The sequence below is a fragment of the Miniopterus natalensis genome, chromosome 18 (genome assembly GCF_054644295.1).
Source record: "Miniopterus natalensis isolate mMinNat1 chromosome 18, mMinNat1.hap1, whole genome shotgun sequence".
Lineage (NCBI taxonomy): Eukaryota > Metazoa > Chordata > Mammalia > Chiroptera > Miniopteridae > Miniopterus > Miniopterus natalensis.
The window spans coordinates 33389430-33414399 of NC_142098.1; the positions used below are offsets into that span (position 1 = coordinate 33389430).

Genomic DNA, 24970 nt, shown 5'->3' on the forward strand with positions numbered 1-24970 from the left:
TTGATTTCAGAGAGATGAAGGGAGGGAGAGATAGAAACATCAGTGATGAGTCATTGATTGGCTGCCTCCTGCACGCCCCCTACTGGGGATTGAGCCCAACACCTGGGCATGTGCCCTGATAGGGAACTGAACCCGTGATCTCCTGGATCATAGGTTGATGCTCAACTGCTGAGCCACACTGGCCGTGCCAGGCCATCTTTTATGAAGAAAAAAAAATCCAGCATGACTCAGGGTAGAACCAAGAAGACCCCAGTATGCAAACATGCTACTTGGAAGCAGAAACACACTTAAACTGGATTCTATAATATACAACAATGCAATCTACTGAATATCATCGCTTCCCAATCACTGCAGAGAAAAGCTGAGAGAAATTGATACATTACAATCTTTTCTTAGAACTAAGTCTTCAAAACCCCATGTGTATTTTACACTTAACACCATTTTAATTTGAAATAGCCACACTTCCAAGTTTTTAATAGGTCTATTTCAAGTGGTCAACATGTTGCTAGCAACTATTTTTTTTTTTTTTTTTAGGATGTATTTTTATTGATTTTGAGAGAGAGGAAGGGGGAGAGAAACACTGATATGAGAAACATCCATTGGTTGCCTACTGTACGTGCCCCAACCAGGGACCAAACCCACAATCTAGGTATGTGCCCCGACAGGGAACGGAACCTGCAACCTCAAAAATTTGGTGTATGTGACACTGCAACCAACTGAGCCACCCAGCCACTATCAACTATCTTATTACACAATACAGATCTATCCATTGATCTCCACACCTAGTGGTAATTGCTTTTAGTCATTCTTTAAATATATGAAGTACTATGGGACAGGCACTATAACAGATATAGCAATAGGTTAAATAAAGTCTGGACCCTCATTCTAAATTTCTCAAATACATTATAGCATGTTTAATACCCCACCGTCTAGAGCTTTGGCAACATCCACAAGTTTTGATATACAGGCATTTAAAAAAATCATTCAAACTGCTTATACCATTGCATAATTTTATCTTTTAAAGATTATAGAAAATTTAAGACATAAAAGTAGAGAAAATAGCAAAAACCAAATATACAATAACAATGTACCCAAGTATCTTACCACTTTTTTAAAAATATATTTTTATTGACTTCAGAGAGAGGGAGAGGGAGAGAGAAACATCACTGATGAGAGTCATTGATTGGCTGCCTCCTGCACAGCCCCTCCTGGGGATAGAGCTGGCAACCTGGGCATGTGCCCTGATGGGGAATTGAACCACGACCTCCTGGATCATAGGTTGATGCTCAACCGCTGAGCCACGCTGGCCAGGCTCCTACCACCTTTTAAAAAATATTTTATTGATTGATTTGAGAGAGAGGGAAAGAGAGAAACATCAATTTGTTGTTCCACTTATTTATGCATCATTGGTTGCTTCTTGTATGTTCCCTGACCAGGGATCAAACCTGCTAACTTGGCGTATCCGGACAACACTCTAACCATCTGAGCTACCAGCCAGGGCTTACCACCATTTTGCCAAACTTGTTATCCATCTTCTTTTCCATGAGCATTTTAAAGAAAATTCCAGACATTGTATCATCTTGCCTGTATCAACTGCAGACATTTTTACATAAAAACAATGTTATCACTTAACAAAAACAGTTTCTTTATGTTATCTACATTTGATTCATACGCCTCTTAAGACTCTTAATATCTAAGAGTTCCATTTCCCTTTTTTCAGTGCCATTTTATTGGTTGAGAAGCCAGGTAATCCTTCTTACAGAACTACCCACATTTTATATTTACTTGCTTTTAAAATTTGTTGTGCTATTCCTGAATTTTCTCTGAACTGGGAGTCAGATCTTGATATTACTTAGATCCAGGTTCAATGTTTTGGCAAGATGTCTTATTTTACCTCATTAACAGGCACAATATGTTGTCCTGTTTTTAAGAAGGTTAAAATTGATCAGTGGGTTCACATGTTGTCAAGCTGATCTATTCACAGTCAAGCTCCTATCAACCTTTCACTTAATGTTCTTAACCTCTACTAAGAATCCTGCCTAGTTCCATTAACTTCATGTGCTGCAAAATTCTCTACAAAAGAAATTACTTTTCAAATTCTTTTCCACATTCACTCCTTCAAGAGAATTTCATTTTAGAATAAATTTTCTAAAGTTTAACATGATTAAATGGTGATGAATGGCTTCTATACAGTCATTAACATATTCTTCCTTTAAAATAAAACTTGTTAGTCGTGAGCATGAAGTAAAAGGGATCCCTACATTAAAAAATTTTTCTTCTAGAATTTATTTTCTAGTGCTCCTTAACACAAAATTCACAATGGAAGGCTTTATAATTATTTAGCTACGTTATGAATCCGCTGATGGTAAGTAAGGTGTGAGTGTTGTCTAAATGCTTTTTTACATTCCTTACAATTGTATGGTTTCTCACCGGAATGAATTCTCTGATGCTGAATAAGTGATGAGTGAAGTCTAAAGGCCTTCCCACATTCCTTACAGTCATAGGGTTTCTCACCAGTATGAATACTCTGATGTTGAGTAAGCTGCGAGAGCAGTCTAAAAGTCTTCTCGCAGTCCTTACATTTATACGGCTTCTCACCAAAATGAATACTCTGATGTTGAGTAAGTTGTGAGAACAGTCTAAAGGCCTTCCCACAGTCCTTACAATCATAGGGTTTCTCTCCAATATGAACACCCTGGTGTGAAATAAGTTCTGAATAACGACGAAAGAACTTCTGACACTCTTTACATTCATAAGGTTTCTCGCCAGTGTGAATTCTCTGATGAAGAGTTAGATGGTAGCCACGACTAAAGGTCTTCCCACAGTCCTTGCAATCATAGGGTTTCTCCCCAGTATGAATTCTCTGATGGAGAGTAAGTTGTTGCCTCACTCTGAAGGCCTTCCCACAATCCTTACATTCATAGGGCTTTTCACCAGTATGAAGCTTGTGATGTATTCTGAGGCCTGTACTACACAAAAAACCCTGCCCACATTCCTTACATTCATAGCACTTCTCGGCAATATTAAGTCTTTGATGTCGAGTAAGGTGTGCATACTGTCTAAAGGTCTTCCCACATTCCTTGCATTCATAGGGTTTCTCACCAGTATGAATTCTCTGATGAAGGTTAAGTTGTCCTCGAACTCTAAAGGACTTCCCACATTCCTTACATTCATAGGGCTTCTCGCCAACATGAATTCTCTGATGTACTCGAAGATCTGCACTGCATGTAAAGATCTTTCCACATTTTTTACATTCGAGGAGTTTGTCAGGAGTATGAATTCTCTGATGTCGACTAAGGTGGGCACACTGCCTAAAGGCTTTACCACACTCTTTACATTCATAGGGTTTCTCACCAGTATGAATTCTCTGGTGGAAAGTAAGCTGTTGGCGTACTCTAAAAGCCTTTCCACATTCCCCACATTCATAAGGTTTCTCTCTATTATGAATTCTCTGATATAAAGTAAGAGATTTGAGTTTTCTGTAAGTGGGCCTTTTTTCAGAGGTGGGTTTTTTCACTTGCCTGAAATATCCCTTTTGAGGACCTTTTTGTCTCTCAAACTTTTTATATTCACATTTTTTTCTGAAAAAGAAGTCTTCCAGGTTACAACTTCTAATGTTTTCCATTATCTCCCACTGAGATAAATTCATTTCATAAATATCCTTTTGAGATAACTTTTTGGATTCCAAATCTGAAAAAAAAGAAAAGATAAATGCATGCTATTTTCTTATTCTAGAAAAAGTAAACAAGCAAATAAAAACTTTATAAGAGGAGGGGAAAAAAGCCCAGTTGAAGTAAATGGGCTAGAGAACTCTAAAATAATCGTGTAATTTGAAGAAAGTTAAGGGGAATAAGGAAAATGGTAAGACCACATTATTTGGGTGTAGATCAAAGTTTGAGAATCTCTACTTGAAAATTTTAATGATTTTTTTCAATTAGAATAAAGCACAAACACCTTACCATGAATAACACAGCCCGTTGACCATAAGATATTTCAAAACACTGACTGTCCCCTTGCTCCCTAAGTCCTATGTCATGATCTTTCCACTTCCTAGAGATTTTCACTAGCTATTAAAATTCACCAAAATGCTGACTTGGGTTCTCCACATGGCTGGATTCCTTTCATTCTTGAGCTATCATGTTAAATCAGAAAAATCACCCCTGCTGACTTCATCTAATTTATACCCTTTCTTTTCTATCCCAGTAACTAGTTTCTTGCTTAATACTTTTTTCAATGTTGTTGTTACACATTTGTAAATTTTCCTAGTTTTTATTCTCTTTATTTTCTTATTTAAACCTCCCCAAGGGCAGAAACAATCCTTCAATTATCATTGAAAAACAAATCCAGAGGACATAGTAACTGTCTATTCAATTCCCATAATTAGGTAAGATTTATTGCACACGTTGCCTTGCCTTCACTCTTACATCTTACTACACTGATTAAATATTCTTTTTCACCACTCCCTATAGAGATGGGAAACAAAAGCACATCTAAGCTATCTCAAATAAAATAAATGGAAAATGGTGATTTCTTTACATGTGATTATCCTTCCAACTGTCACTCTACTTTCACTTGCAGATGTCTCCATTTTCTACTTTGCATAGTCATGAGTAAACTTTCTCCTGATTTCATAACCAAGGTAATGAGAGGTTCTACTTATTTTCACTTGAGTTTATATAACTATGCAAAACTACGTTACAAATTTTCTCAAAATTTTTGCAGTAAGAGTTCAATACTTTTCAAAAAGAAAAAGGTATTTTTAAAAAGTCATAATACAGCAACATTATTTTTAATTTGCCCAAACTAGAAAGAAGTGTTCATCGACAGAAGAATTGCTAAATAAATTATGACATATTGATACAACACAATACTGTCCAGCAATGAAAATGAATATTCTACAAGGAAGTGCACACACATGATTCAATCCCACAAACATAATAGTGAGTAAAAAAAGACAGACATAAAAAAATATATACTGTATGACTACATTTTAATAAAGTCCCAAAACAATAAAACTAACCTATGGAGTTGTTAAAAGTCAGGATAGTGGGTGGGAAGGAATGACTAGGAGTTAGGAGGAAGCTTCTGATCTACTAATAAAGCTCTATTTCTGAATCTGATTATGTGAGTGTTGATCACTGTGAAAATTCAGTGAGCTGCATGCTTACAATTTCTGTATTTTTGTATGCATGTGCATTTTAATAAGTTTACTTTAAAAGGATATACTAAAAAGATACTAAAACGTAAAAATGATTTAAATCCTGTGGGTGAAATGCAAACAGACAGATTAATGAATGGCACAGAAAATACTGCTATGACATCTGTGCATCTCTTTCTCCCTCCTTCCTCCTCTACCATTTGTTTGTCTCTATCTCCCCAGCTAAGCAAGCAATACAAAACTATGGCAATTTTGTCAGAATTTGGGGGGAGGGGGAAAGTCAATTCAAGGCCTCATTAAGATAAATACAATACAAATGATATATAAAATGACCAGTATTTAGCTAAATAATCATAACGGTAGTAAGTAAGTAGGCAGCTGTAAAGGTATGAAAAAATGTTCTTAAAATAATGTGGTAATTTCAAAGAATTTACTTGCAAATTAAAAATTAAGAACCAAGTAGAAGGGGTCAATGGGAATCTATTTGTCTGTGTTTATTGCTCGACTTTCCCACTACCATGCAAACTCTATGAAAAAAGGGCAATGAAGAAATATATACATTAAAAGGCCAAATACAAAAGCTGAGCTAGAAAGGATATCCAAAATACAGGTAAAATGGTTGTCATTAGGGAGGAAAGCTTCCCCCATTGAAATGAGAGGGAAATATGAGTGAAGAAATAAGTGGTAAATGGAAGTATAGGTAAAACTGCTTTGGTGGCTCATGCTGAGCTCTAAGTTTTCTTCCCAGGTTTCAGGTCTTTTCTTCATAATCAACACCTAAGGAGTGTGTTTCCTTCCCAAGCAGCAGCACTACACCATGCCATAATGGCTTACCTCTACCTGATTAGCACTTACTCACCCAGGCTCCATCTTTTTTTCTCATCCCTCACAACCATCCAAGGTTCTTTCCCTTGCTCTAACAGGGTAATCACGTCTGGCTTAGAAATGGAACATCCTGCGTGGGAAAAAGGAACATAATAAAGAAAATATTTTCTTGATCAAGCTTCAGAACTAAGATGAATGGGATTAAAAACTATTCATATTAGAGTTATTTCAGGATCATAAGGACTAAGAACAGAGAGGTAGAAACATCATCTTATTTTAATTTAAACCATACAGATGGTCTCTTAAGAGGAAGTTAAAGACTGAGTGCAGTAGTTTCCAATCCTGCCTATCACCTGAGTGCTAGGGCCTCAGTGCTCTCAGTTGCTGAAAGGGAGTAATAACAATGTTGATCCATAATATTCTTGTGAGATCTGACTTAATAAACATAAAGCGCTTCGATGAGTCCCTAGTGCTTGGTAGGCACTATGTATATTTATTAGGTACTATTTTTGCTATTTTGCTAAAAGGAAAATAATTAGTTTTTTTTTTGGCCAGGATATTCATTCAATGGTAAATGCAAAGTTCATGTATTTTAAACTATTAATCATAAATCAATTAAAAGATATGTCTGTTGTAGTAAATTGAAAGTGTCCACTTGGGTTTTAACAGTTGATTCAATCCACCGTCATATATAAACTTCAATAGGTACGTAGAGCCAGACACCTTTGTCTTCCTACTCACACTTCAAGTTAGCAGATAACAGACTAGCTACAACTCTGGCTGGTGTGGCTCTGAAATCCAGTCCTGTTAATTTCTAAATTATCTGACACAGATAAGCTTACCCACTGACACCAAGTTGCTATAGTTCTCTAATATCACATCTCTGTACAGATTCCTCTGATATGAGTTCAGGCATTCCCACTCTTCCTGAGAAAAGTCTACAGCCACATCTCTGAATATCACCAAATCCTGAAATGACAAACCCATGTATTATTTGTAAAATTCTTTCTGACAAGGGCTAATATTTTAGGCTTTGCATGCCACATATGGTCTCTGTTGCATTTCCTTCCATTTTCCCTTCATTAAAAAAAATTCTTTCAAAATGTAATTAGCTCACAGGCTGTACAAAAACAGGCCATGGGTCAAATCTGGTTCACAAGCTACAGTTGCCCACCAGTGCTATAGTCAAAACTGCCTATGTACTGTGGGATACCTACTTTCATATATGTTCAGGTAATTATCAGAATTTCCCAATTAATTAAAATAGTGTTCATAAGAACACTGCTTGCAATGGGCCTAAAAAATTCTCAATAGATGTGATTTACCTTAACCTCTTTTCCTTCAAGGATTTTCTCTAATCATAAATTAATTAAAGATAGGGACAAAAAAGTTGATGGACTTCTTTTCCCCAAATGAACCATATAATATCTATTTTTAAAAAGTAGCATTTGCATAGAAGAATTTCTTTCAGACCTAGCTTCATCATTATGTTCTATCATTAGCATTTTTCCTTATTGTAACAAATTATTTATTGAATTTTTTAAATTTAGTATACAATAGTTCATTTTATAGATATCTTAGACTTAATGATTATACTTTAAAATTAATTATGTTTAGAATTTAGATTACACAAAATCTCTAAAGTTGCAATGTCCAATATCCTAGCTTAGACACATGTGGTTATTGTCTAGTCCAAATTTAGATGTGCTGTAAGTATAAAATGCACACTAGATACTGATGACTTTCCAAAGAAAAAAGAATGTAAAATACCTCAATAATTTTTATAGTGATTACATTTTGAAATGCTGCTATTTTGGCTATATTGGGTTAAATAAAACATTAAAATTAATTGCACATTTCTTTTTACTTTTTTAAATGTGACTACTAAGAAGTTTAAGATTATGAAAATGCCTTGCATATTACTCTACTTTTTATGAGACTGACATGCTGCCTACTGCATGAAGGCACTATAATTCTACAGAACATTTAATGTGTGACTACTAGAAAATTTAAAATCACATATGTGGCTCACATTATAATTCTAGGACAGTGCTACTCTAAAGCATTCTCTAGTCTTAAGAGTCTCAGATCAAATATCTCCCTCTAGGGACTTCATTTCTGCTTTATCTCTGCTCTAGACAAAGACGAAACACACAGGAGATAATGAATAATTTGGTCACTTCACACATGGGCATTGATGGAGAAGAGAGGGGCACACAGGAGGGGCCTGGGCTGCTGGGCTCCATCCCTCACTAGAATGGGAGAGACTGGGGAGAGGCTGTTGAATGGGGCTCTATTAGGAAGCTTCAGGATAACTAATGAAAATGTTTACATAACCTGAAAAAAATTACATTTCATAAAGAGAGAAACGCGAACTTACATGAGGCATGATTTTAGAGTTGCAAGAACTGGTCAGTTTTCCTCATGGGTCATTCACTGGAGAAGCAGAGTCCACACAAGCCAGAGCTGGGAAAAGAACGGAAGCCTTAACAGAATTGCCTCAGAGCTCCAAATTTTAAAACCCCACACTATTTCTCCATGCAAAATCTTTACCCACCAAAACACAGAAAAGTTATGAGAGGTAAGAGGTAGTTTGGACAAAATATGTCCTCCCCCAAAGCTAGGAAAATCAACTGCATGAAGGCAGACAAAGAGCAGAGACTCTCCCGCATGGAAGCACACATCCAGACACTTCAGCAGGAGGCCTTCCAGTTAGTCCACTATAGGGAGGCTGATCTGAACCTAAGAAACGGGCTGTCCGCACCTGTCCTGAGCATATCCCTCTCCTCCTGCTCCTGGCTACACCATCCCACACAAACCCTGTCCACAGTTTCTGTGCTTCTAGGTTAACACACCTTTGAAATACACGTAACCACCTTCAAGAGAGCACATAACCTTGTTAAATATCCTGTAATTCTATCCTGCCTAGCTTTCTCCCACCTCCATGTAATCTTCCTTAAGTTCCCTCCTTAATTTCAAATACATAAAAGAAGCTGCAAAACTGATACTCTCCGGAGCATTTGAGATCTTGCTTCCAGCATACACCGGCAGCTTTGGCTTAAATAAACTCTTAGAAAATTCCCTAGAGGTCTGGATGTTTTTTTACATCAACAAAACAAAACTCATGCTATCAGACCTCTAACCATATCCAGCTGCTACCAAAAATTTCCACTTCATGAGTTCCCTTGGGGGGGAAAAAAATTCCCACTCTAGAATGGTTAAAGATATCTAAACCCTAAACTACCCATTGACAAATCACAGTCGAAAACAAAGGATGAACATTAACTTCCAGAATGCGTATTTCTGTCATCAGAATCCTTAGGCAAAACGTTGCTTAGAGCAACTGAATCTACAGCACATGGGTAACCAAGTGTAGAAAGGCAGTAAGCGGACACTAGGAAAAGGAATTCATTAATTAGGTCCCTGCCCTTGGCTAAGGAGAGAAATTCTAGGGGCCACATCAAAGAGAATACTCTTAGGCAGGGGAATTCAAGGGAAGGAAATCAGAAGGTCCTGCGTCCTGAAAATCAAAGGCATCTCACGGAAACAAAGAAGCGGCACATAATCAGACAGAACCTGGCTTTCAGAGGCTCAGCGGCGATTCGTTTCACTTCAAAAAGCCTTCTCTGGAGACCGGCAGGACTGGGGAGCAAACCAGGTTCGTCACACCCCAGGGTTTTCCTGACTCGGTCAAAACCCACCGGCCACGTCCCCTCGACCGTCCCACCTGCCCGCACAAACGGGGACGGGAGAAGGCCCGCGGTGGCCGTGCGGGGGTTCGCAGCGCTGAGTAGGTTGCTGTGCAGACACCGCAGTGCCTCCCCCCCCCCCCGCCAGCCCCAGGGGGCGTCCCCTTCGGTCCCGCGGATGCTCACAGCCCCGAGGCCCACCCCGAGGAAGTCCCATAGTTCGGCCGGGGACCTTCATTACGGGGCTCCGCCTCCCTCTCGGGCCTTTGCCTGCAGCCTGACAAGGTAGCTGGGGGGGAGGGAGATGCGCAGGGCCTCGGGCTGTCGCCCCGCAGCGCAGGCCTCGCCCACGAACCCGGCCCCGCGCCGTGACCGCCGCACGAACTGCGCCCCGCGCCCTCCGGGGCCCTGGCCCGCGGCAGAGCCTCACTCCGGAGGGGGACACGCACAGTGGCCTGAGGCGCCAGGACCCACCCGGCCGGGCCGCACAGGCTCACCGGGGCCGCGCTGGTTTTCTTCAGCAGAGGGGCGACCGCCGCCGAGCCCGCCTTCCCCACGCGGGCCCCGCCCGGCCCCGCGCCGCAGACCCCGCAGCGCGCCCGCCTTGCTCCGAGTGCGCAGGCGCTCAGCGCAAGGGGCCGGTCCCCGGCTTCTCCGCGAGGGCGCCGAGGGGCCACGGGGGCGATCCGCGAGGCACCCCGCAGAGCAGCCGGGCGGCCGGCTCCCTTCATACCTGCCTGTAAAAATGACCCGTGCGCCACCGGTGCTGTCGAGGATGATCGGGGCGTGCTCCCCCGTTGGAACTGAGTCAAAAATCGGAAAAGCTGTGTATTCCAGTGTTTCTCTCCGGCTCTTGACTCGGCGCCCCGCGAAGGCGGCGAGGACCGCCGCGCCCCAAGACCCGCGCACTGAGGCTCCTGGGAGTTGCCTTTTTTTTCTGCCCAGAGTACGCAGGCGCGTGGGGGGGCGGCGGGGTTCGAGCCCGGAGATGTGCACGGGGCCCAGGAGGTTCTCGGGCCTCATCAGCTTGAGGGTTTGGGGGAGGGGGGCGCAGAGGAGGGGAAAGGGGCGCGTAGGATGCGGCCGGAGGCAGGGTCCCAGGCTGGCAGCTGGTGTCCAGATCTTGGGTTTGTAACGGTGCCCCGACTGCTGATGCCCCCGTGCTTCTAGCTTGGACCGTGTGGCCTTTGCTAAGGGACTGGCGCGGACCCGTGTGCCCGTGTGGGATTGCAGATGGGGTTGTGTTTTCGTGATTGGAGCTGTTTCCTGCGGATGTGCCATTCTTTTGACGCGGGATTGGGATGGCACCACTGAGATGCTGGTTGATTGTGCCATCCCCCCCTCTCTCTAGTTTTAGATTCACTGGGGACTGTGGGGTTTGTGGCTTCCTTTGTGAAATGCCTGCGACTGTGTGTATCCATGGAGATGGCTGTGCCCAGAAGGAAACCAGAGTATGTCACTCCTAAATGTACCTCTTTGACATAAAAATTATTTTGGGCTGAAGGCAATTTAGAAGCATCAGAGGCAGGAAAGGATCCTGCTACCCTCCCGGATTTCTGCCTAAAGACAGGCTAGAAATGATTCTGCATTGGAGAGGTTAGACTCAGCTTATAGGTGGCACCAAAGGAATCTGCAAATAAACTTTACTCGCTTGGTTTCCAGCCAATTCGCCACCCTTGGAAGCCTGAAACTGCTTTTCTTGATCCTGTCATTTCTCTACAAATTTATTGGTTTTTCTATTAAAAATGCTATATAAACTGGAGTTCAAAGGCAGCACTGTTGCTCTTGTTAAGGTTTGTCCATGTAAGACACATTCAAACCTGTAGAGAATTTTTGTGAGTTTGAGCCAAACTATCGACAATTGGGGAGCAAAATCTCAATGGATTGAGATTATGTTCCAGAGAATGGCAGTTTTGCATTTTATTTTATACATTTTAATCAAAAGAGAAGACCTAAGTGGGTTACATGAAATCCATTGGTCATAGATTACGGAGGCGGAAGAAAGTAAAGTGGGGGGAATCTTCTGGGATTGGATAAAAAGTAAAATGATAGACATATATTTTTTACATAGGTGGATGCAGGATAGTTAACAATAAATAATGAACTCAATAACAATATGGGGATTTGTGGTCTCTGCTCTTTTATGGTACCTGTGCTTTGATGGTCAGGAAAAAGACCAAAGAAAAATGACAAAGGATATGAAAATCACAGAAAAGGAAACTTAAATGGTAATTTACCAGAAGATGCCAACTTTACTAAAGGAAAATGCATTAAACCATTAGATATAAATTCCCCTCAAAATAATAAAACCTTAAAAAACAAACACAATAACAGCCACCAATATTCAGTGCTGGAAAGTATTTGGAAAAATGAGCTCGTTTATAAATGTCGGTGGGAGCTTGACCTGCTATGTCTTTTGAGACAATCCGCTACATCTACTGTTAAAAATACACATAACTGTTCCTAATAATAGTTTCAAAAATATAACGCAGATATTGAAGGAAGGACAGTGGACAAATCACCCTTCTGGTGTGAGTTTACCTTTCTCTGCAATTAACTGAGTAGACAAGATAATCTGTGAGGATGTATATATATGAAACAATACAATTAACAGAGAACACACATTGTTATTTATGTAATAGATGTGCCATTTATGAGAACTGACGGTGAACTAGGCCATAAAGTAATTTTGAAATTCCAGCATTACCCAGAGGCATTATTTGAAATAGTGAATGCACTTATAATTCATGGATCAACAACAACAACATAACAAATAAAAAACACACACTTAAATCTGAACAATAAAACGCTGCACACCAAAGCTTATGAATGTTTAGAAAGCAAGCTCATCATAGACTCCTACTGCGGACCCCACAGGCCCCCAATCATTGACCACTGATCGTAATCACTGAGCGCACAATCCCACATTCCTCTCTAAGGTCCCCGTCATGGACCTGTAACGCCCTGCATCATTGACCCCAGAAACCATCACTAATTTCACGGACAGTCTCCCACCCCCAATCACCGGCCCCACAGAATCCCTAATCACGACCAATCCAGATCACTTTAGACACCTCTGGAGATTGAAATGTGGAGATGTTCAAGACACCAACTGCGAAAGCCATTGAAGGCCACTTGCGCTGCCAGTCGACCTCTAGCACCGCCTCTTACGGACTGTAGACACTGGGCATGCTCTGAAATACTTCGAAAGCCAGGCAGCAGCACGCTGTCCGCTACATTGCAGTTTCAGTAGGAGGCGCTAACGGGCAGAGGAGATGGCCGCGCCCACGTGTTCTTCCGCATGCGGGCCGCCATCTTGGAGGCGCGTCTTTTCCGTATAGCGGAAGAATAGGCCCTCTGCAGGTTTTCATAGGCAGGGATTGTCACATAGAATTCAGGATAGTGGCTCTTGTCAAGGGAGGCTTCCTAGAGGAAGCGTGTATTGAGGATGGGGTCCGGTGCTCTATATTATATTTAGAAAAGCTGTATTTCCCCTTGGTATTCAGCATTACTCGGAGCAATCACCTGCTGGGAGAAATCACGGGAAAGCGGGGCGCCAGGAAGGAAAAATCACCAGGGGCGGATAGACGTCTTACATGCGTTTTACCTGCGGCCTGGGAGAAATCACCCGGGGATGAGGGGAGAAGTCAGGACGGTACAATCCACTTTTTGGAGAAACCACTCAGGGAGAATGTGGAGCGGTCAGATGGGAGCCGGTTCCTGGGCGAAACCCTCTAGCAAGACAGAAAGATGTCAGAATACTAATAGTTCGCTGCAGGAAGAGTGGTTCATCCTTTCATGGGAGAAACCACATCGCTTGACGCTTCTGACAGCCCGCCCTCTTCAGCCCCATTCTGGGCTCCGGGATTACTCTCCCCCGTGCGATTTGGTTCTGAGACGTCCAGGTTTGCGCTCCCTGAGCAGTGCGGTTTCCCCGCCAATGCTCGCCCATTGATGAAGGCTAACATGGCGCGTTAGTCAGTCCCGAGTAGTCGCAGGATGGGCTACAACTCCTAGAAGAGGCGCAGCCCCACTCATCCCTGTGGAAAGCTCAATGCAGAAAGTCATCTATGACTATCTTCTACTCGGCCGGGCGCCTCAGCCCTTTCCGGCTCCAGACTACATTTCCCAGAAGTTCTTGTGGCTCTAATCAACTTCCAGAGAGAACCGGGCTACATTTTTCTGTTTCTCAAGGAATTTATGACCCCCTGGGATTGGCCGGGGTTATGGAGAGAGCGTGTGTTCAGGGTGTGGGATCTGCGTGGGATGGGAGCCGCATCCCAAGCCTGAGTCTGGATCTCAAAGGCTCCTGGCTGCGACTGGGAGAGCGGAGCAGGGCTGTCGGCTTGGCGTAGAATATGCGATATCGGGAAACCGGAGAGACGGGCGCCATCTTGACCAAACGGATCCGGGTCGAGACTACATTTCCCAGAGGCCCCCGCGGAAACAGTTCCGCTTCTTCACTCGCCTGTGGAACACTGGGCCTCTCGGGAAGGTGGAGTGTTAGGTGAGCGGCCTCGGTCTTGGGGGCTTGACTAGGTTCCTCGGGTGCGTCTCTGAGGGTTTGAAGTGACGGTCCGGGCGGGTCCGGAGTCTCGGGCCTGTGTGCGTTGGTCGGGCTGGGGAGAAGTGTGAGATTCCATCTGTACGATTGTGACCTTTTGTGCCTGTGCGGCGCTGTGCGTGTGGGTGTGATCGTACGTCCGGTGGTGGGTGTGTCATTGTGACTGATTATGCGCGGAGCTCCGTGTGCAGGTGTCACTGTGGGTATCCTCGCTGGAGGTGTGTGATTGTGACAATACGCGGCGCCGTGTGTGTAGATGTGACTGTTTATCCGTGGGTGATTGTGTGTGTTCTTATAACTTTGTGCGATAGTGTGTGTGTGTGTGGCGGGGGCGTGTAGAGACTGTGATTATGTGGCTGTGATTGAGGGCTGCGTGTTTGCGATTGAGGCTGTGTGAATGTTAGCAGCACTAAACGTACTGGATGCCTGTGACTGTGAGGATGTGTGAGTGCGATCATCCAACTGTTTGTGGCCCTCTGTGTGCATTTGGAGGGTGTCTGTAATTGTGCCAGGGTGACAGTGTGCTGATGTGTGAGGTCAGGACAAATTTTGGTGTTGGACAGCAGACTTTTCTCCTTCGGACACCTAGAATGCTCAAGATATCCTCACCTCTCTCCATGGGTGGTAGGTGTGGGTCCAAAGCTAACACTGATCTAATGAGTTCCGGCCACGAGAAAAACCTGGCATCTCTTGATTTCTTTCTCCTTCTTCAGCTCTGCTTCTCAGAGAGGCCCTCAGAAGAAGGAGGAATGGCTGTCGACCAAACCAAATGCAAGGTGCACTGGGGTTTCCTTTTTGCTCTCTTTCTCCTGGATGGTCTTGTTTAACATAGGCGCATTAAGTGTCTTCTTCCTACAAATTTCCATTCGAGAAAATAATGGGAAGCCCTGGGGGTGGGCACAGAAATCCCAGTGTACATACACCCTCATTTCCTCCTATATAATGTTTGTATATTAATTTAGAAAACAGCTCAATTACTCCAGTGTGCTAAGTTTTCCTATTTTAAACACACACACAACATGTTTATTTTAAAGAATTTGGAAAATAGGAAGCTACAAAGAGTATAGCCAGTCAATATTTTGATTTATTTCCTTCGAATAAGTTTCTTATGCATATATAGTATACATTACTTTAAGATTGGAATCTCATAGCATTTACGATTTCATAGCTTATGTTTTCACTAAAAATTATCTATAGCTATTATATAGTTTCTTTTTCATTCTTTTAAAAAAAATTCCTGAATATTGCATACATACACAAAAGTGCTTAAAATATAAGCATATAGTTTAAGAAGTAACTGTAAAGGGAAACTGTATAACAAAAACTTGCATCAGCACTCCAGAAACCCCAGTTAATCCTACCCAAAGAAAAAACTATTCACCTCTTTAGATAATCCTTATCTTGACTTTAAGGTGGTAAGTTTTTGTTGTTGTTTCGTTTTTTTTTAAATAGTCTACCACACATTTATACATCCCTAAAAGATATAGTTTAATTTTGACATTTAACTTTATAGAAATGAAATTGTTCTGTGTAATGTTGTTTTGAGTCTTGCCTTACTTATACAATACTATATTTCTTTAGGATCACTCTTGTGAGTTACATATAGCTGTAGTTTGGACACTGGTTGTTTCCAGTTTTTGGCTCCTTTGAAAGGACTGCTCTGAACATATATTTATAAGTATCTTGGTGCACACATGGATGCTTTCCTAGGGCATAGACATTCAGTGGAATTGCTGGGCTTTACGATATGTATCTTTAAATTTCCTAGATATTGCTGAACTGATTTTCAATATGCTTGTACTAGTTATATTCCTACAAGCAGTTTATAAACATAGTCATCCTTTGTTCTCTCTATTACTTGGTTACTTGGTATTTTAATTTTGATGAATCTGCAGATATAATGGTATATCACATGGTTTAAAAAGGATAACATACATTTCCCAAGGTATGTTGTGATTCGAGAGGACACTTGATTTCGCCTGGACCTGTCAGCTACTTCCTCTCCCTTCTGAGGTTGCCTGGGGATCACGCAGTCAGGCACTCCATGGGAAATTAGTTGCTGCTTCAGAGCCAAACCCCTCAGTCTCTCTGCCAGAGTCTCCAACTCTAGTTACCCCTAGTGGGGCTTGCTGCAAGTTCAGGTTGGGTACAGCCAGCTGTTTTTCTGCAGGAGCAAGTTCAGCTGCTCTGGGCTCGGAGTAGATCAAAAGAGTCTCCCATTGACAATGATGCTGGCTCAGCCTGCGGGAGGGTTCTAAGCACTTTGTCCTAGTCCCAGATACTACCCTCCCAGGGTCTCACACTTTGAATACCCTCACTTTGCTCCGCTCTTCTTTTCTCCACCTAACTGTGCCTAGCAGGGGTTCCTGGGACTTGCCAGACTTATCCAAACAGTCTCCCATTGAGGGTATTGCCCACAACCTGTAGAAGGGGAGGCAGGCATTTCCTTTCCTTCCCGGGATAGTGTGGGCTGAACTTGCAGGGGAGCTCAGATCTGACTCCCCGCAATGTAGCCACAGGGCACAGCATCTGGCTCCTAGACAGAAGGCTCCTCTGGAGACAATGTCCAAAAATCCCAGCTCTGCACAGCTCACCAGCACCCTTGCACTGCCAAACCACGCAGGAGGGGGGCTGAAAATCATCCTTGTGCCATACTCTGATCTCTCCGCGTGACTTGTCTCAGCAGGGCAGGGCCAAAATTCCCAGCTCTGCTTGGGCTTCAAACCCAGCAGGATGGGCTGAAAGTCCTGTGTGGTTAAACCCAGCAGGACAGGTCGAAAATCCCATCCCATCCCTGTGCTCCCCGCCCCTCCCCGCGTGCCACAGAAGCCAGCAGGACGGGGCAGGCCAAGCAGCTCAAAAGGTTGAGGGGAGGGGTGATGACCCTGTGCTCAAGGTAGAAGTGATCATTCCTCTTTCCCAAGCCACACAGTTTAGTCAAAAGTTTTTCAGAGAATAGAGGGACCCTCAAAGTCACTGCTGGTGTAGCCAGCAGACCCCTCTGTAGGACCTGAGTACAGCAGCATGGCCTCTCCAGCAGTCGGAATCCTGAGCAAACTCCCCAGGCTGGTGCTGCAACATTGGGAGTGCTCCTTCCCTAGGATGGTGCGATTCCAGCTTCCCAGGCTGACGGAATCCCCACTGATTCCCACTGTCCGTTACTAGGTGTTGCTAGGCGTTGCCAGGCGGGATCCTCTTCTTGTCTCTGTTGCTTTGGGTTGGGGATCCCTAAGGAGGGATGTCGTAGGGGGAGGCAGTTTTGCAGCGGTGATATCCCTCCAGCTTCTTAGCCCCAGCACCTGCCTGAGGGGACTCTGCCTTTCTGAGTCTCCACCCCTCTTACCAGTCTCTACGTGGCTGCTTCTGTGCTCCTTTGGTTATAATATTTCAGATCAGCTATACTTCAGTTGGTTTTTCCAGTTGATTGCTCTGTAATTTAGCTGTAAATCTGGCTTGGATGCAAATCCCAGCTACTCTGCAGCCATCTTGGAATCTCCCTGATTCTAATAGTTTTTTTATAGCTCTCTTGATTTCTGATTTAAAAGAATATTCCAACTCATTTTTTAATTTCTGGCTGAATCCTGAAATCATCTCTTTTCCCAAAGAGCCTTTGTTCCTTTTATTTACATTGCACATTGCTACTGTCTAGGCCTTTTTTCTTTTCTTTTTTTAAATTAAGTATAGTCGATATACAATCTTATATTGGTCATATTAGTTTCCTGTGCACAATATAGTGATTCAACATTGTTATACCTTACCATGTGATCACCCCACTAATTCTAGTAATTATCTGTCACCATGTAAACTTATCACAATATTATTGACTATGTTCCCCTTCTGTTTTTCACCCATTTCTCTGCCCCCTTGCTTCTGGTAACCATCCCTTTGGTCTTTGTTTCTGAGTCTGTTTTGGCTTTCTTTCTTTTTTGTTCTTAGATTCCACATATAAGTGAAACCTGTACTTTTTCTCTGCCTGACTTATATCGCTTAGCATAGTACTCTCTAGATCCATCCATATTGTTGCAAATTGTAAGATTTTTCTTTTTTTAGTGCTGTGTAATATTCCATTGTACACACCACATCATCTTCATCCACTCACCTATTGGTGGATGGTGTTTCCATACCTTAGCTATTATAAATAATGTAGTGAACACAGGGGTGCATATATCTTTTCGAATTAGTGTTTTTGTTTTCTTTGGATAAATACACAGAAGTGGAATTTCTGGGTCATAAGATATATATATCTTTAGTTTTTTGAGCTATTTCCGTACTGTTTTTGATGGACCAAGTCAGGAAATTGTTTTCTTTTTAAAATTAATTTTAATTTATTTTTTTGGCCATTTTAAATTTTTTTAGATTCATAATGATTTTATTTTTAAAAATTTATCTTTATTGTTGAAAGTATTATTGATGTCCTCTTTTTTCTCCCCATTGACCCCCCTCCTCCCCACTTCTGTCCCCACCCCAGGCCTTCACTGCTCTATTGTCTATGTCCATGGGTTATGCATTTATGCATACAAATTCTTTGGTTGATCTCTTCCCTTACAGTTGACATGCAATATTATATTAGTTCCAGGTGTATGCTCCAATGATTAGACATTATATAACTTACTAAGTGATCATCTCAATAAATCTAATAAGCCTCTGACACCATACATAGGTATTTGAATATTATTGACTATATTCCCTATGCTGTACTTTACATTCCAGTGACTATTCTGTAACAACCAATTTGTTGTTCATAATATTTTCACCCGTTTCCCTACCCCTGTTCCATCTGGCAACCATCAAAATGTTCTCTGAATGAGTGTTTCTGTTCTGCTTGTTTGTTTGTTTTTGTTTTTTAGATTCAGTTGTTGATAAATACATATTTTTTGCCAGGTTATTGTTCGTATTTTTATCTTTTTTTCCCTTTCTTCTTAAAGAAGACCCTTTATCATTTCATATAATACTGGTTTGATGTTGATGAACTCTTTTAGCTTTTTCTTTTCTGGGAAGCTCTTTATATGTCCTTCGATTCTAAATGATAGCTTTGCTGGTAGAGTAATCTTGGCTGTAGTTCCTTGATTTTCGTCACTTTGAATATTTCTTGGCAATCCCTCTGGCTTGCAGTTTCTGTTGAGAAATCAGCTGACAGTCTTATGGGAGCTCTCTTTTAAGTAACTAACTGCTTTTCTCTTGGGGCTTTTAAGATTTTCTTTGTGTATTTAACCATTTGCATTTTATTATGATGTGACTTGGTGTGGGCCTCTTTGGATTCATCTTGTTTGGGACTCTCTGTGCTTCCTGGAATTACATGTTTGTTTTCTTCACTAGGTTAGGGAAGTTTTCTGTCATTTTTTTCTAATAGGTTTTTAATTTTTGCTCTCTCTCTTCTTCCAGCACCCCCATGATGCAAATGTTGGTACCCTTGAAGTTGTTCCAGAGGTTCCTTACACTGTCTTCATTTTTTTGACTTGTGTGTGTGTGTGTTCTGATTGGATGTTTTCTGCTTCCTTATACTACAAATTGTTGATTTGATTCTTGGCTTTGTCTACTCTACTGTTGATTGCCTGTAAATTCTTCTTCATTTCTGTTAGTGTATCCTTCATTTTTGTTTGGTTCTTTTTTACGGTGTTGAGGTTCTCACTAAGTTCATTGAGCGTCCCTTTAACCAGTGTTTTAAACTCTACATCTAGTAGATTTTTGGTCTCCATTTGTTTAGTTCTTTTTCTGGAGTTTTGTTTTTTCATTTGGGACATGTTTCTTTGTCTCCTCATTTTGGTAGCCTCCCTGTTTGTTTCTGTGTGTCAGGTAGAGCTGCTGTGTCTCCTGGGCTTGGTAAGGTGGTCTAATGAAGTAGATACACTAAAGGGTCCAGTGGCACAGCCTCCCCTTTTACCCAACCTGGACACACGAGGCGCACCCTTCCCCATGTGGGCTGTGTACACCTCCTGTTGTAGTTGAGCCTTCATTGCTGTTGGCACATCAGTGGGAGGGATTTACTCCCAGGCCAATTGGCTGCAAGGACTGGCTGCAACCACTGACTGCCATGGAGGATCAGCTGTGTAGGGGCCCGACACAGAGCAGCACTTATTTCAGTGGGGCTCCGATTTCCCTGAGTCTGTCCCTTGAGTGTGTACCTTGTGGAGGTGGTTGGGTGTTGCTTCAGTGTTGTCTGAAGCTGCTCTGGGCCTCCCTGGAGGTGCAGGTCAAAGTCAGCTGCTGCCTGTGTTCTGTCCAGGGCCACCCAGCATGAGCTACAAAGCAATCTGCAGATGGCTGCTACTTGTGCTAGGCTTGGAGGCGCCCAGGTGAGGCCAAGCTGCAGACCAGGGCTAGCTGCTGCTAGTTCTGTGCCTGGGGCCACTTAGTGAGAGGTAAGGGGCATGCCAAGGACAGATGCTGCTTGTTTGAGAAATTTAGGCAAGTCTGAAGCACAAGCCAAGGTGGGCCATTTCTATGTAAAAGCCACTGGACACAGCTTATGTGGGCCCCCAAGTTGGGTGGGGCAGACTCACAGGGAATCCCCAGGGTGAGGTGAACAATGTGAGTCAGGTTAATGGAAGCTCAGCTTTGGCACTCACCTGCCCGCTTTGTTGGGGGAGGGCTCAACAAAGGAGCAGTGGCCTCTATTAGCACTTTTGTCTGGCAGAAAGCTGCCTACCCCCATCCTCTTCCCCTGATGCCGACACGTCAGTTCCTCCCCATTTGTCCCTGGTGCCTTTCGAGCTGCTGCCCCAGCACTGGAGCTCAGGGGTAGTGAGTTCCAGTAAGTCTGGGCCCTTTAAGAGGAACTGCTTGGGACTCCAGCAGCCCTCCTTCTCACTCTGCCACAATCATAGCTGGTTTTTACAGCCTGAAGTTATGGGGACTTCTCTTCCTGGCACTGGAACTTGGCTGGGGGCCTAGTATGGGGCTGGGGCCCTTCAACTTTCACAGGGGACCTCTGAAGCTGAGATAATCTCTCCTGATTTTTATGTGCCACGTCACATGTGGTTTTGAGACCATCTCATTCCTTGTCTCTGCCCCTCCTACCAGTCTCAATGTGGCTTTTTAAAAAAATTCCTAGTTGTAAGACTTCCATTCAGGTAGGTTTCAAGCAGTTCTGAATGATTGTTGTTCTGTAGTTTAGTTGTAATTTTGATGTGGTTTGTTTTTTAATGGAAAATAAACTTATTACTCTTGCTTCTGTTTCTGAAATCCAAAGATTCTGGTTTTCAGTGACACCACTATAATTGCTTATTTGCTTTACCCCACAATACAAGCACAATAGTCTGAAGTATTTCTTTCATTACACAACTGTACATATGTTTATTGTTTCAGGAATCAGTGATGTTCAGGGATGTGGCTGTAGATTTCTCTCAGGAGGAGTGGGAATGCCTGGACCCAGCTCAGAGGGACTTGTACAGAGATGTAATGCTAGAGAACTACAGCAATCTGCTGTCAGTGGGTAAGGGCATCTATACCAGTAATTTAGAGTTCTGTTTTGAAATGTCTGTTTCTTCCACAGTGAATTTCTCAGCTGGTTTTTGAGTTACTAGCTGAATTTCTGTTCCCTATCCCCAAATAAATGGTTGGAACTGAAATGAAAAGGAAGAGTGGGCAATGGGAAGCTCCAGTTGGCTGTGGCTGAATTTTCATCTTTTTTTTCCTTTGGCTGTTCCTGTAGTGGCATCTCTTTTTTGATTATCAAGGGACTGGATCTAACATATGGATCTGTTTTACCCACAACATAACCATGTTTCATATCTTTTCTTGTGAGCAGGACTTTACATACCTAAGCCCCAAGTTATCTCCTTATTGGAACAAGGGAAAGAGCCCTGGATGGTTGGCAGAGAGCTGACTAGAGGTCTGTGTTCAGGTGAGTGAGAAATGATTAAACAAAGGAGAGCATTACTTACAATTGCAGTTTTACTATAAAGGATACATACTAGGCCAAGGTCTGATAGGCTTCCAGATGCAGAGGTTCCACACTCTCACTGTTGTGTCATAATGTATCACCCTTTTGGCATTTCAGTGTGTTTACTGACTAGACTGTTCCAATAAGCTTTAGTGTCCAGAGTTTTTATTGTGATTTAATAACATTGACATGATTGATTGAGGCATTGGCCACTCAATTTCTGGCCCCTGTTGTCTCTCCAGATGTTGAGTAGCTGAAAGTCCCAAACCTCTAATCACATACTTGGTCTTTCTGGTGACCAGTGTCTATCCCAAACCTATCTAAGGACCCACTATGTTTTTCCTCATTAGCATAACAAAACCACTCCTATCATTCAGGAAATTCCAAGTGTTTGAAGCTCTGTGGTAGGAACCAGGTACAAAGACCAAATTTATTTTGTATTATATCAAGAGCCCAAGAATCTTCCCCTATTCCTCTCAAGAGGCCTTTAATGGAGGTCAGAAAATTACCCAGTTTTTGTATACATATATACACATGCATGCGTATATAGATGTATATAGAACTAGTCATTTTTTATATGCTCAATCATTGTATATTTACCCACCTTTCCAGATGATTCCGATCTACATCAGTATTTGCGAATGATTGTGGTTTTCTATTTCCATAGTCTTTTCCTTCCACTTTCTGCATTATACAGTCATGCACCACTTAACAGGGATACCTTCTGGAAAAGGTATCATTAGGTGATTTCATCGCTGTGTGAACATCAGAGTGTACTTACACAAACCTAGATGGCATAGCTTACTACTGTCATTGTATGTGCTATACTTTTATACAGCTGGCAGTGCAGTAGGATTGTTTACACCAGCTTCACCACAAACACATGAGTAATATGTTGCACTACAACCTTAGAACAGCTAGGATGTAACTAGGCAATAGGAATTTTTCAGTTCTATTATGTACTTATGGGACCACGATTGCATATGTGGTCTATAGTTGACTGAAATGTCATTGTAGGGTATATGGCTGTATCTCAATACTTTCTGTACCTTTCTTGTCCAATTTCAGAATGAACAGATGTACTTGAGAACTGTATGTCATTTACTACCAGATATTTTCACTATAACTTCCATTTCTATTATAAAAGTTTAACTTTTCACAAATGGGATGGAAAGAATATTTACTATTTTCTTTTCTTTCAGATCTGGAATCAATGTGTGAAACCAAGTTATTATCTTTAAAGAAGGAAGTTTATGAAATAGAATCATGCCAGAGGGAGATAATGGGACTTACAAAGTATGGCCTTGAGTATTCTCATTATGGAGATGTTTTGGAATATGGCAGCCACCTTGAAAGACAACTGGGATATCAAAATGGGCATTTCAGCCAAGAAATATTTACTCATGGATACATGCCTACATTTATTCAACAGACATTCTTTACTCTACATCAAATAATTAATAATGAAGAGAAACCCTATGAATGTAAGAAATGTGGGAAAGTCTTTAGTCAGAATTCACAATTTATTCAACATCAGAGAATTCATAATGGTGAAAAATCCTATGAATGTAAGGAATGTGGGAAATTCTTTAGTTGTGGCTCACATGTTACTCGACATCTGAAAATTCATACTGGTGAAAAACCCTTTGAATGTAATGAATGTGGAAAGGCCTTCAGTTGTAGCTCATACCTTTCTCAACATCAGAGAATTCATACTGGTAAGAAACCCTATGAATGTAAGGAATGTGGTAAAGCCTTTAGCTATTGCTCAAATCTTATTGACCATCAGAGAATTCACACTGGTGAAAAACCCTATCAATGTAAAGTATGTAGGAAAGCCTTTACCAAGAGCTCACAACTTTTTCAACATGCAAGAATTCATACAGGTGAGAAACCCTATGAATGTAAGGAATGTGGCAAAGCTTTTACTCAGAGCTCAAAGCTTGTTCAGCATCAGAGAATTCACACGGGTGAGAAACCCTATGAGTGCAAGGAATGTGGCAAAGCCTTTAGTAGTGGCTCAGCACTTACTAATCACCAGAGAATTCACACTGGGGAAAAACCCTATGATTGTAAGGAATGTGGCAAAGCTTTTACTCAGAGCTCACAACTTCGACAACATCAGAGAATTCATGCTGGTGAGAAGCCCTTTGAATGTCTTGAATGTGGAAAAGCATTTACTCAGAACTCACAACTTTTTCAACATCAGAGAATTCATACAGATGAAAAACCTTATGAATGTAATGAATGTGGAAAGGCTTTTAATAAATGTTCAAACCTTACTAGACATCTGAGAATTCATACTGGTGAAAAGCCCTATAACTGTAGGGAATGTGGGAAGGCATTTAGTAGTGGCTCAGATCTCATTCGTCATCAGGGAATTCATACTGATGAATAGTAATAGTTAAAGCTCTCGTTATCTTCCTAATATGTTAAACAAAAAATAATGTTGGAGAATTACCTTTCACTATTTTTGTTTCATGTGTATGTGTATGTGTGTATATACACATACACATACACACACATATGTACATATATATAATCTCCATCCAAATATCCAAATGTATTTCACTCTATTTTATAAATTCAGATTCTAAATTGGCACTTACCCATACCTCCCCAATATTGTACTAATTGCAGATGTTCAATAATTCTTTCCCTTTATTTTGTTATACCTTCTTGGTGTTAATGTTATATTATTCTTTATATTTGCTTGTGTTTCACAGCTATTTTGTCTTTTCTAATATACATATTTGTGCTTAAATTGTGTGATCTTGTGTTTTTTAATTCCTGTGAAATTGCGTATCATTACTTAGTAAAATAAAAATTAAAAAACTAAAAAAATAAAGGTG

General features: G+C 41.8%; 2 protein-coding genes across 10 annotated transcripts; one reads left to right on the plus strand and one right to left on the minus strand.

Moving 5' to 3' along the window:
* Positions 1-883: 883 nt before the first annotated feature.
* On the minus strand, positions 884-13973 carry ZFP30 (ZFP30 zinc finger protein). 6 transcript variants are annotated; one of them, XM_016206553.2, is made up of 5 exons: positions 13280-13973; positions 8364-8449; positions 6826-6952; positions 6018-6113; positions 884-3690 (listed from the first exon to the last, which is right to left on the minus strand). In XM_016206553.2, the coding sequence occupies exons 2-5, from the start codon at positions 8370-8372 to the stop codon at positions 2336-2338; spliced, it is 1587 nt and encodes a 528-aa protein (XP_016062039.2). In that variant the 5' UTR covers positions 8373-8449; positions 13280-13973; the 3' UTR covers positions 884-2335. The 6 variants fall into 6 exon arrangements, with proteins under 6 accessions (XP_016062039.2, XP_087682799.1, XP_016062037.2 ...); XM_087826673.1 differs by lacking the exon at positions 13280-13973 and adding an exon at positions 10410-10545; XM_016206551.2 differs by lacking the exon at positions 13280-13973 and adding an exon at positions 10406-10545.
* Positions 13941-24625, plus strand: LOC107532231 (uncharacterized). Of its 4 annotated transcripts, none has more exons than XM_016206547.2 (5): positions 13941-14179; positions 14950-15012; positions 21542-21668; positions 21984-22079; positions 23321-24625. In XM_016206547.2, the coding sequence occupies exons 2-5, from the start codon at positions 14986-14988 to the stop codon at positions 24514-24516; spliced, it is 1446 nt and encodes a 481-aa protein (XP_016062033.1). In that variant the 5' UTR covers positions 13941-14179; positions 14950-14985; the 3' UTR covers positions 24517-24625. The 4 variants fall into 4 exon arrangements, with proteins under 4 accessions (XP_016062033.1, XP_016062032.1, XP_016062031.2 ...); XM_016206546.2 differs by lacking the exon at positions 13941-14179 and adding an exon at positions 14304-14860; XM_016206545.2 differs by lacking the exon at positions 13941-14179 and having other exon boundaries at positions 14304-15012.
* Positions 24626-24970: the final 345 nt, after the last annotated feature.

Bases quoted from the DNA above. Each gene is read 5' to 3' on its own strand.
- ZFP30 (XM_016206553.2), bottom strand. The intron at 6,114-6,825 runs GTAAGCTTATCT...TTTCCCACGCAG, and splicing joins TAGCAACTTGGTGTCAGTGG to GATGTTCCATTTCTAAGCCA. The intron at 3,691-6,017 runs GTGAGTAAGTGC...CTTTTTTTTCAG, and splicing joins GAAAAAAAGATGGAGCCTGG to ATTTGGAATCCAAAAAGTTA.
- LOC107532231 (XM_016206545.2), top strand. From the start codon at position 14,764: ATGTGTGAGGTCAGGACAAATTTTGGTGTTGGACAGCAGACTTTTCTC. The intron at 15,013-21,541 runs GTGCACTGGGGT...TTATTGTTTCAG, and splicing joins TCGACCAAACCAAATGCAAG to GAATCAGTGATGTTCAGGGA. The intron at 21,669-21,983 runs GTAAGGGCATCT...TCTTGTGAGCAG, and splicing joins CAGCAATCTGCTGTCAGTGG to GACTTTACATACCTAAGCCC.